This window comes from Bombina bombina, chromosome 10 (genome assembly GCF_027579735.1).
Source record: "Bombina bombina isolate aBomBom1 chromosome 10, aBomBom1.pri, whole genome shotgun sequence".
Taxonomy (NCBI): domain Eukaryota; kingdom Metazoa; phylum Chordata; class Amphibia; order Anura; family Bombinatoridae; genus Bombina; species Bombina bombina.
Window position 1 is genome coordinate 5,134,192 of NC_069508.1, and position 13,056 is coordinate 5,147,247.

At 43.2% G+C, this 13,056-nt stretch overlaps 1 protein-coding gene across 3 annotated transcripts in view; it reads left to right on the top strand.

Annotated features, from left to right (window-relative positions):
- Window positions 1–13,056, top strand: part of SLC35A3 (solute carrier family 35 member A3) — a 111,722-nt gene that overhangs the window by 31,072 nt on the left and 67,594 nt on the right. The window contains exon 1 of one of the 3 annotated variants that reach the window (XM_053693725.1): window positions 10,430–10,790. The exons of the other annotated variants lie outside the window; for them this stretch is intronic. Within the exon in view, the coding sequence (XP_053549700.1) occupies window positions 10,725–10,790 (66 nt within the window). The 5' untranslated portion in view covers window positions 10,430–10,724. Of the gene's footprint in view, window positions 1–10,429; window positions 10,791–13,056 lie in introns of those variants that run through there. 3 annotated transcript variants of the gene reach the window in all.

The window sequence follows — 13,056 nt, forward strand, 5'->3', positions numbered from 1 at the left end:
GTATATATATATATATATATATGTGTGTGTGTGTATGTCTGTGTGTATATATGTGTGTGTATATGTGTGTGTGTGTGTATATATATATATAAACAGTAAAGTAAGAATAACTGCAACATCCAAAATGTTTAAGCCTTTAAATATTGAAACAAAGTTCTGGCTCCGGAGGGTACAGCTTTCATTAACCAATATGTAGCAAAAGTACTGATCCAATAGAAGTTCCCCCTACACACGCTCTGTACATTGATAGAAAATAGCAAACGACAGCCCAATAATTCAGTGATTCACAGCTCTAGAGAACAGCGGGTATATATTTATATCTTAAACTACACACAGGTATAAGGTAAAGAATCAGGGGGAAACCGTGTTCCCAGGAGGCACTACCGCCTCAACTCACCACCCCACGGGTGCACCGATTAACCTCTTGTCTGGTGTGTATATTCAGCGTCCCTTAGGCATCAAAACTCTAGAGCTGACTTGTCCAAAAGCTGTAACGTCTTCGGCAGAGCGTCCCACTATGCGGGAGGGGGTGTGTTCCGTTCCTCTGACATCATGTGGTTTCCGTGGACCAATTGGAAAAGCGATCTGTATTGCTTGAAAAAAGGCCTCCGTGAACTTTGGAGCTTAGAGTCCTTAGACCGTTGCTGCAGCCCAGTAAAGTGCACAGCAAAAAGGAAGAATTGTGCAGACAACGGTCAATATAGATAAAACTTCATCTTTATTGTTGAAAATATTAAAACACTCCAGGGGTCATCACAAGTACACAACACGAATGTCCGCTAACATGTTTCGGCCCTCAGGCCGTAATCATAGCTAAAGGACTGTGCACCTGTGTTTCTTAAAAAGCAACAGGAACTCTTTGATTGGTTAAAATAAAGAACATGTTGTGTAAAGGTTAACCCTTTGGGAACCAACTTTAATTTACATACATATGTATATGTGTATATTGCCCACCTAAGAACTAAATCAGATTAATACTTGGTAACCGACGTTATTACATAAATTACTTTACTGCTTGCTCATATACAAAATGGAGATTCAAAGTGAACTTAGTAAACAAAACATTAAACATTATAAATAATAATAGTAATGATGATAACGCTTTAAGTTCATAGTAGAATTAATAATTCTATAATACCTATACGATATTTATCGACAGGTAAATCCCACTAGTATACACTTTAAGAAATTCAAGAAGTATGTTTCTTAATCGTCTATTGGTATAACCTAAAGTATTTAGAAAAATAATAATAATAATCTGAACTATACTTAACTAGATTATCATCCTAGACCGAACTTAAATAGTGTAACTTTGTAATGTGAACAGAAATTTATTATCTAGAACATTCCGTATGAAATCCAAATAACTGAAAGCTTGAATTTATCAGAAAAGGAGGGGTAAGGGCATAAGAGAGCTATTGATATTGGACCATTATTATAGGTAGACCCTTTATGGTGAACCTAATATGGTGTAATTCAGGGAACCAGGGGCTCTTAGAGATGTATATAGATGCTGTAATATAGACTAAAGCATGGACATTTTATGACAGCCATAGATTGGGTGTGCCTAGAGACTATACAAAATCAAAAAGTGTTATTTGGAGAGCATGAACAGACCACTGCACAAGAGGGAAAGGATGTTACTCCCAGAAATTGATCAGGTCATATTCCGAATTTAGACCCTTCGGTACACGCGTTTGCAATTTAAAAATCCAGAACATTTCCCTCTTCTGCAGTAGCCTGTCTCTGTTGCCCCCTCTAGGTGGGCAAAACACTCTCTCAATAGCCTGCCACCTAAGTGTTTCCACACTTTTTTGGTGGTATTTCGCAAAGTGCTGCACCAGGGGAGTAGATGCAACACCTGCCTGAATTGTGGACAAATGATTTCGGATACGTACTTTCACCTCGGTGGTCGTGAGCCCAACGTATTGTAGATGGCACCTAGTGCAACTCAAAACATAAACTACATAAGTAGAGGTACATTTGAGGCAGGACTGTATGGAGTAAACCTCTCCAGTAACTTCAGATCTGACACTATCAGATTGTATTACGTATTCACACACCCTACATTTATTTAGGCACTTGAAGGTGCCTTTATGGGTCAGCCAGGAACTCTGTCCCCTGTCAGTCTTAGGTAGAACAGAGGGAGACAATAAGTTACCAAGTGTAGTTGTCTTTCTGTAGGAACAGCGCAAACCTTGAGCAATGCAATGCTCCAGTTTGTCGTCAGCCGCCAGAAATGAAAAATGTTTTTTTAATAATTTTACATATATCTGCATATTCCTGACTGTACTCAGTGACAAAGGTCACTCCCTTATGTTCAGCTTTGGACTTAATACCATCTCTGTTTAGAACCGCAGACCTTTCTAGAGGATCCACTTGGCTCCTAGCCTTCCTAATTACTTTTGCATTATATCCTCTGTTCTTCAACCTTTTGGTTAAATCGTCACACTGTTCAGCGCATTTTTCTGGCAAAGAACAGTTACGTTTAACCCGAATGAACTGGCCTTAAGCCACAGCAAAAGGTACATGTCTAGGGTGACAGCTACGTGCGTGCAAAAGGGTGTTCCCTGTTATGGGCTTCCTATATATTTCTGTCTCAACCTTTCCATCCCTTGTACCTATAATAGTAATGTCCAAGTAATTTATCACATTATCCTGTAGATCACAGGTAAACTTAATTCCAATATTATTGGAATTCAAGTATGTGACAAAGGACGTAAACTGTGACTCACTTCCACTCCACACGAGGAGTAGGTCATCTATATAGCGGCCATAAAAATAAATATGCTCTCTGAAGGGGTTTCCATCACCATAGACGTGGGACAGCTCCCACCAACCCATGAACAGGTTGGCGTAAGAAGGGGCAAACTTTGCCCCCATCGCTGTCCCACGTCTCTGGAGAAAGAAACCACCCTCAAAAGAGAAATAATTGTGAGTGAGTAAAAACTTAAGAACTCTAAGAATAAATTTTCTGAATTCAAAAGAAAAATCTGAAAAAAACTCCAAAAAGAAATTGACCGCTATTAGACCCTCCTCGTGTGGAATGGAGGAATATAATGCCACTACATCAATAGTGGCCCACCTAAAGCTGGGTTGCCAGTCTAGTTGTTCCACTGTACATATGTCTTTGGTGTCTCGGATATAGCTATGCAGCCCTTGCACCAAAGGCTGCAACAGACTGTCTACCCACTGCGAGACATGTTCCATTAGTGACCCTATACCACTAACAATAGGGCGCCCCCGGACCTCCTCGAGGGATTTGTGGACTTTGGGCAAGTGGTGGAAGATGGGCACTACCGGGTAATCTACCACCAGATACTCAAACGTTTTACGGTCATAGTGCCCACTCTCCAACCCATCATCCAATATATCCAAAAGTTCCCTTTTAAATCCAATTGTAGGGTCTCTAGGAAGTGGAATATAGTCTTCAATGTTATTCAACTGGCGTAAGGCTTCATTTACATAATCCACCCTGTCCAGCACAACGACAGAGCCCCCCTTATCTGCTGAGCGTATGACTATGTCATGATTGTCTTGTAGCTCTTTAAGGGCGGCCCTCTCGCGACTGGACAGATTGGGAGCTTGATACTTAGTACTATTTTTAAGTCTAACTAGATCACGCTCCACACATTTGAAAAAGGTTTCCAGGGTGTTACCCCTTGACTGGATGGGGTAAAACAAAGATTTGTTCTGGAAGCTACCAGATGCATTTATACTCTCTTTATTAGTGTCAGTCAGAGCCCCCCTAGACAGGTTTTCCATATTATATATATATGTGTGTATATATGTCTGTGTATATATATATATATATATATATGTGTGTGTGTGTGTGTATATATATATATATGTCTGTGTATATATGTATGTATATAAAATATTTTATAAATAAATAAATATGTCTGTGTATATGTGTCTGTATGTATATGTGTGTGTGTGTATGTGTATATATATATATATATATATATATATATATATATATATATATATATATATATATATATATATACACAGACACGCACACATATACATACAGACATATATTCACAGACATATATTCACAGACATATATTCACAGACATATATTCACAGACATATATTCACAGACATATATTCACAGACATATATTCACAGACATATATTCACAGACATATATTCACAGACATATATTCACAGACATATATTCACAGACATATATTCACAGACATATATTCACAGACATATATTCACAGACATATATTCACAGACATATATTCACAGACACATATTCACAGACACATATTCACAGACACATATTCACAGACACATATTCACAGACACATATTCACAGACACATATTCACAGACACATATTCACAGACACATATTCACAGACACATATTCACAGACACATATTCACAGACACATATTCACAGACACATATACACAGACACATATACACAGACACATATACACAGACACATATACACAGACACATATACACAGACACATATACACAGACACATATACACAGACACATATACACAGACACATATACACAGACACATATACACAGACACATATACACAGACACATATACACAGACACATATACACAGACACATATACACAGACACATATACACAGACACATATACACAGACACATATACACAGAGACATATTTATTTATAAAATATTTTATATACATACATATATACACAGACATATATATATATATATATGTGTGTGTGTGTATATATGTCTGTATATATATATATATGTCTGTGTATATATGTCTGTATATATGTCTGTGTGTATATATATATATATATGTGTGTGTGTGTGTGTATATGTATATATGTCTGTGTGTGTGTGTGTGTGTGTGTATATATGTCTGTGTATCTCTGTCTGTATATGTATATATGTCTGTGTATCTCTGTCTCTCGGAGATCAAATAAATTGGAACCTTTTTTTGAAAAGTCCAGTGAGCGCGGATCTATCTTTCCCTTTATAATACTTGTTGTTCTTGACACCCTGTCTGTTTATTTTAAGTGAGTTCTTATGCTATGTTATATATAGTATGTGTTTCTATTACATTATCATATATCTTACAGATTTATACCTGCTAATGATACTTGTGACAGTGTGAACCTCTCTGACAGATTTATACCTGTATATGTTACTGGGGATCTTCTGTCTGACAGATTTATACCTGTATATGATACTGGGGATCTCCTGTCTGACAGATTTATACCTGTATATGTTACTGGGGATCTCCTGTCTGACAGATTTATACCTGTATATGTTACTGGGGATCTCCTGTCTGACAGATTTATACCTGTATATGTTACTGGGGATCTCCTGTCTGACAGATTTATACCTGTATATGTTACTGGGGATCTTCTGTCTGAGAGATTTATACCTGTATATGATACTGGGGATCTCCTGTCTGACAGATTTATACCTGTATATGTTACTGGGGATCTCCTGTCTGACAGATTTATACCTGCTAATGATACTTGTGACAGTGTGAACCTCTCTGACAGATTTATACCTGTATATGTTACTGGGGATCTGACAGATTTATACCTTTATATGTTACTGGGGATCTCCTGTCTGACAGATTTATACCTGTATATGATACTGGGGATCTCCTGTCTGACAGATTTATACCTGTATATGTTACTGGGGATCTCCTGTCTGACAGATTTATACCTGTATATGATACTGGGGATCTCCTGTCTGACAGATTTATACCTGTATATGTTACTGGGGATCTTCTGTCTGACAGATTTATACCTTTATATGTTACTGGGGATCTCCTGTCTGACAGATTTATACCTGTATATGATACTGGGGATCTCCTGTCTGACAGATTTATACCTGTATATGTTACTGGGGATCTCCTGTCTGACAGATTTATACCTGTATATGTTACTGGGGATCTCTTGTCTGACAGATTTATACCTGTATATGTTACTGGGGATCTCCTGTCTGAGAGATTTATACCTGTATATGTTACTGGGGATCTCCTGTCTGACAGATTTATACCTGTATATGTTACTGGGGATCTCTTGTCTGACAGATTTATACCTGTATATGTTACTGGGGATCTCCTGTCTGAGAGATTTATACCTGTATATGTTACTGGGGATCTCCTGTCTGAGAGATTTATACCTGTATATGTTACTGGGGATCTCTTGTCTGACAGATTTATACCTGTATATGTTACTGGGGATCTCCTGTCTGAGAGATTTATACCTGTATATGTTACTGGGGATCTCCTGTCTGAGAGATTTATACCTGTATATGTTACTGGGGATCTCCTGTCTGAGAGATTTATACCTGTATATGTTACTGGGGATCTTCTGTCTGAGAGATTTATACCTGTATATGTTACTGGGGATCTCCTGTCTGACCGATTTATACCTGTATATGTTACTGGGGATCTCTTGTCTGACAGATTTATACCTGTATATGTTACTGGGGATCTCCTGTCTGAGAGATTTATACCTGTATATGTTACTGGGGATCTCCTGTCTGACAGATTTATACCTGTATATGTTACTGGGGATCTCCTGTCTGAGAGATTTATACCTGTATATGTTACTGGGGATCTCCTGTCTGAGAGATTTATTCCTGTATATGTTACTGGGGATCTCCTCTCTGAGAGATTTATACCTGTATATGTTACTGGGGATCTCCTGTCTGACAGATTTATACCTGTATATGTTACTGGGGATCTCCTGTCTGACAGATTTATACCTGTATATGTTACTGGGGATCTCCTGTCTGACAGATTTATACCTGTATATGTTACTGGGGATCTCCTCTCTGAGAGATTTATACCTGTATATGTTACTGGGGATCTCCTGTCTGACAGATTTATACCTGTATATGTTACTGGGGATCTCCTGTCTGACAGATTTATACCTGTATATGTTACTGGGGATCTCCTGTCTGACAGATTTATACCTGTATATGTTACTGGGGATCTCCTCTCTGAGAGATTTATACCTGCATATGTTACTGGGGATCTCCTGTCTGACAGATTTATACCTGTATATGTTACTGGGGATCTCCTGTCTGACAGATTTATACCTGTATATGTTACTGGGGATCTCCTGTCTGACAGATTTATACCTGTATATGTTACTGGGGATCTCCTCTCTGAGAGATTTATACCTGTATATGTTACTGGGGATCTCCTGTCTGACAGATTTATACCTGTATATATTACTGGGGATCTCCTGTCTGACAGATTTATACCTGTATATGTTACTGGGGATCTCCTGTCTGACAGATTTATACCTGTATATGATACTGGGGATCTCCTGTCTGACAGATTTATACCTGTATATGTTACTGGGGATCTCCTGTCTGAGAGATTTATTCCTGTATATGTTACTGGGGATCTCCTCTCTGAGAGATTTATACCTGTATATGTTACTGGGGATCTCCTGTCTGACAGATTTATACCTGTATATGTTACTGGGGATCTCCTGTCTGAGAGATTTATCTGTTGCGTGCAGACTGGCTGCTGGGGTATCTGTTGCGTGAGGGCTGCTGCTGGGGTATCTGTTGCGTGAGGGCTGCTGCTGGGGTATCTGTTGCGTGAGGGCTGCTGCTGGGGTATCTGTTGCGTGAGGGCTGCTGCTGGGGTATCTGTTGCGTGAGGGCTGCTGCTGGGGTATCTGTTGCGTGAGGGCTGCTGCTGGGGTATCTGTTGCGTGAGGGCTGCTGCTGGGGTATCTGTTGCGTGAGGGCTGCTGCTGGGGTATCTGTTGCGTGCAGACTGGCTGCTGGGGCATCTGTTGCGTGCAGACTGGCTGCTGGGGCATCTGTTGCGTGCAGACTGGCTGCTGGGGTATCTGTTGCGTGCAGACTGGCTGCTGGGGCATCTGTTGCGTGCAGACTGGCTGCTGGGGTATCTGTTGCGTGCAGACTGGCTGCTGGGGTATCTGTTGCGTGCAGACTGGCTGCTGGGGTATCTGTTGCGTGCAGACTGGCTGCTGGGGTATCTGTTGCGTGCAGACTGGCTGCTGGGGTATCTGTTGCGTGCAGACTGGCTGCTGGGGCATCTGTTGTGTGCAGACTGGCTGCTGGGGCATCTGTTGCGTGCAGACTGGCTGCTGGGGCATCTGTTGCGTGCAGACTGGCTGCTGGGGCATCTGTTGCGTGCAGACTGGCTGCTGGGGCATCTGTTGCGTGAGGGCTGCTGCTGGGGCATCTGTTGCGTGCGGGCTGCTGCTGGGGCATCTGTTGCGTGCGGGCTGCTGCTGGGGCATCTGTTGCGTGAGGGCTGCTGCTGGGGCATCTGTTGCGTGAGGGCTGCTGCTGGGGTATCTGTTGCGTGAGGGCTGCTGCTGGGGCATCTGTTGCGTGAGGGCTGCTGCTGGGGCATCTGTTGCGTGAGGGCTGCTGCTGGGGCATCTGTTGCGTGAGGGCTGCTGCTGGGGCATCTGTTGCGTGAGGGCTGCTGCTGGGGCATCTGTTGCGTGAGGGCTGCTGCTGGGGCATCTGTTGCGTGAGGGCTGCTGCTGGGGCATCTGTTGCGTGAGGGCTGCTGCTGGGGCATCTGTTGCGTAAGGGCTGCTGCTGGGGCATCTGTTGCGTAAGGGCTGCTGCTGGGGCATCTGTTGCGTGAGGGCTGCTGCTGGGGCATCTGTTGCGTGAGGGCTGCTGCTGGGGGTGTGATGTGGATGGGGGCTCATGGCATTTGTTGTGTGAATGCTGCTGCTGGGGCTATTATTTGGACGAGGGCTGCTACTGGGGTATTATTTGTGTGAGGGCTGGAGCTCCTATAGTGATGAGCTGGAGTACAAACCAGTTTTGGTGACATGTTGCTGGGGTATTATTTGGACGAGGGCTGCTGGGGTATTTGTTGTGCTGCTGGGGTATTTGTTGTGCTGCTGGGGTATTTGTTGTGCTGCTGGGGTATTGGTTGTGCTGCTGGGGTATTGGTTGTGCTGCTGGGGTATTGGTTGTGCTGCTGGGGTATTGGTTGTGCTGCTGGGGTATTGGTTGTGCTGCTGGGGTATTGGTTGTGCTGCTGGGGTATTGGTTGTGCTGCTGGGGCATTGGTTGTGCTGCTGGGGCATTGGTTGTGCTGCTGGGGCATTGGTTGTGCTGCTGGGGTATTGGTTGTGCTGCTGGGGTATTGGTTGTGCTGCTGGGGTATTGGTTGTGCTGCTGGGGTATTGGTTGTGCTGCTGGGGTATTGGTTGTGCTGCTGGGGCATTGGTTGTGCTGCTGGGGCATTGGTTGTGCTGCTGGGGCATTGGTTGTGCTGCTGGGGTATTGGTTGTGCTGCTGGGGTATTGGTTGTGCTGCTGGGGTATTGGTTGTGCTGCTGGGGCATTGGTTGTGCTGCTGGGGCATTGGTTGTGCTGCTGGGGCATTGGTTGTGCTGCTGGGGCATTGGTTGTGCTGCTGGGGCATTGGTTGTGCTGCTGGGGCATTGGTTGTGCTGCTGGGGCATTGGTTGTGCTGCTGGGGCATTGGTTGTGCTGCTGGGGCATTGGTTGTGCTGCTGGGGCATTGGTTGTGCTGCTGGGGCATTGGTTGTGCTGCTGGGGCATTGGTTGTGCTGCTGGGGCATTGGTTGTGCTGCTGGGGCATTGGTTGTGCTGCTGGGGCATTGGTTGTGCTGCTGGGGCATTGGTTGTGCTGCTGGGGCATTGGTTGTGCTGCTGGGGCATTGGTTGTGCTGCTGGGGCATTGGTTGTGCTGCTGGGGCATTGGTTGTGCTGCTGGGGCATTGGTTGTGCTGCTGGGGCATTGGTTGTGCTGCTGGGGCATTGGTTGTGCTGCTGGGGCATTGGTTGTGCTGCTGGGGCATTGGTTGTGCTGCTGGGGCATTGGTTGTGCTGCTGGGGCATTGGTTGTGCTGCTGGGGCATTGGTTGTGCTGCTGGGGCATTGGTTGTGCTGCTGGGGCATTGGTTGTGCTGCTGGGGCATTGGTTGTGCTGCTGGGGCATTGGTTGTGCTGCTGGGGCATTGGTTGTGCTGCTGGGGCATTGGTTGTGCTGCTGGGGCATTGGTTGTGCTGCTGGGGCATTGGTTGTGCTGCTGGGGCATTGGTTGTGCTGCTGGGGCATTGGTTGTGCTGCTGGGGCATTGGTTGTGCTGCTGGGGCATTGGTTGTGCTGCTGGGGCATTGGTTGTGCTGCTGGGGCTATTGGTTGTGCTGCTGGGGCATTGGTTGTGCTGCTGGGGCATTGGTTGTGCTGCTGGGGCATTGGTTGTGCTGCTGGGGCATTGGTTGTGCTGCTGGGGCATTGGTTGTGCTGCTGGGGCATTGGTTGTGCTGCTGGGGTATTATTTGGATGAGGCCTCGAGCTCCTATAGCGATGAACTGGAGTACAATCCAGTTTTGCAGGACACTCCTACAAACAACTTTGAACTTGTAAAACCAGTTTGTGCTCAGTGCAGTATTTTTTAGCAGGAAGGGATCCTCTGTGCAGTCTGTACAGGTTGTAGTGGGGATGTGAGCTTCCTGGTGTTAATCAGAGTCTGAGGTGTGTGCACAATGAGCTGCTGTTTGAGGTGCTGCCTGCCAGCGAGCTAGGTACACAGATCTCAGTATCCTGGAACACATTGTACTACTTCAGTGAACATCTGAATCCTTCAACCAGGCACTTTACTGAGTTCTGTTATAAAACGAGCTGAAGTACTGCCTGATAGTCGTGTACCCTGCGTGACGGAGAGCTGCTGTATACCCTGCATGATATGTAAAATACCTAATGTCTGACCCAGAGCGTACAAAAGAGTGCGTGAGCCCAGTGCCTGAGCCGGAGGCGCCTCAGCCTGTAAGTATAAAGATATGTCCAGTGCCTACAGTAGTATGACTTTAGAAGTGTGACATGATACAGTAATGTGACTTCAGTAGTGTGACATGATACAGTAATGTGACTTCAGTAGTGTGATATGATACACTAATGTGACTTCAGTAGTGTGACATGATACAGTAATGTGACTTCAGTAGTGTGACATGATACAGTAATGTGACTTCAGTAGTGTGACATGATACAGTAATGTGACTTCAGTAGTGTGACATGATACTGTAATGTGACTACAGTAGTGTGACATGATACGGTAATGTGACTTCAGTAGTGTGACATGATACGGTAATGTGACTTCAGTAGTGTGACATGATACAGTAATGTGACTTCAGTAGTGTGACATGATACGGTAATGTGACTTCAGTAGTGTGACATGATACGGTAATGTGACTTCAGTTGTGTGACATGATACGGTATTGTGACTACAGTAGTGTGACATGATACGGTAATGTGACTACAGTAGTGTGACATGATACGGTAATGTGACTTCAGTAGTGTGACATGATACGGTAATGTGACTTCAGTAGTATGACATGATACAGTAATGTGACTTCAGTAGTGTGACATGATACGGTAATGTTACTTCAGTAGTATGACATGATACAGTAATGTGACTTCAGTAGTGTGACATGATATGGTAATGTAACTTCAGTAGTGTGACATGATACAGTAATGTGACTTCAGTAGTGTGACATGATACAGTAATGTGACTTCAGTAGTGTGACATGATACAGTAATTTGACTTCAGTAGTGTGACATGATACAGTAATGTGACTTCAGTAGTGTGACATGATACTGTAATGTGACTTTGGTTGTGTGACCTGATACTGTAATGTGACTTTGGTTGTGTGACCTGATACAGTAATGTAACTTCAGTAGTGTGACATGATACAGTAATGTGACTTCAGTAGTGTGACATGATACAGTAATGTGACTTCAGTAGTGTGACATGATACAGTAATGTGACTTCAGTAGTGTGACATGATACAGTAATGTGACTTCAGTAGTGTGACATGATACACTAATGTGACTTCAGTAGTGTGACATGATACAGTAATGTGACTTCAGTAGTGTGACATGATACAGTAATGTGACTTCAGTAGTGTGACATGATACTGTAATGTGACTACAGTAGTGTGACATGATACGGTAATGTGACTTCAGTAGTGTGACATGATACGGTAATGTGACTTCAGTAGTGTGACATGATACAGTAATGTGACTTCAGTAGTGTGACATGATACAGTAATGTGACTTCAGTAGTGTGACATGATACAGTAATGTGACTTCAGTAGTGTGACATGATACAGTAATGGGACTTCAGTAGTGTGACATGATACAGTAATGTGACTTCAGTAGTGTGACATGATACAGTAATGTGACTTCAGTAGTGTGACATGATACAGTAATGTGACTTCAGTAGTGTGACATGATACACTAATGTGACTTCAGTAGTGTGACATGATACACTAATGTGACTTCAGTAGTGTGACATGATACACTAATGTGACTTCAGTAGTGTGACATGATACAGTAATGTGACTTCAGTAGTGTGACATGATACAGTAATGTGACTTCAGTAGTGTGACATGATACAGTAATGTGACTTCAGTAGTGTGACATGATACTGTAATGTGACTACAGTAGTGTGACATGATACGGTAATGTGACTTCAGTAGTGTGACATGATACGGTAATGTGACTTCAGTAGTGTGACATGATACAGTAATGTGACTTCAGTAGTGTGACATGATACAGTAATGTGACTTCAGTAGTGTGACATGATACAGTAATGGGACTTCAGTAGTGTGACATGATACTGTAATGTGACTTTGGTTGTGTGACCTGATACAGTAATGTAACTTCAGTAGTGTGACATGATACAGTAATGTGACTTCAGTAGTGTGACATGATACAGTAATGTGACTTCAGTAGTGTGACATGATATGGTAATGTGACTTCAGTAGTGTGACATGATACAGTAATGTGACTTCAGTAGTGTGACATGATACAGTAATGTGACTTCAGAAGTGTGACATGATACTGTAATGTGACTTTGGTTGTGTGACATGATACAGTAATGTGACCTGATACAGTAATGTAACTTCGGTAGTGTGACATGATACAGTAATGTGACTTCAGTAGTGTGACATGATACTGTAATGTGACTTTGGTTGTGTGACATGATACAGTAATGTGACTTCAGTAGTGTGACATGATACAGTAATGTGAC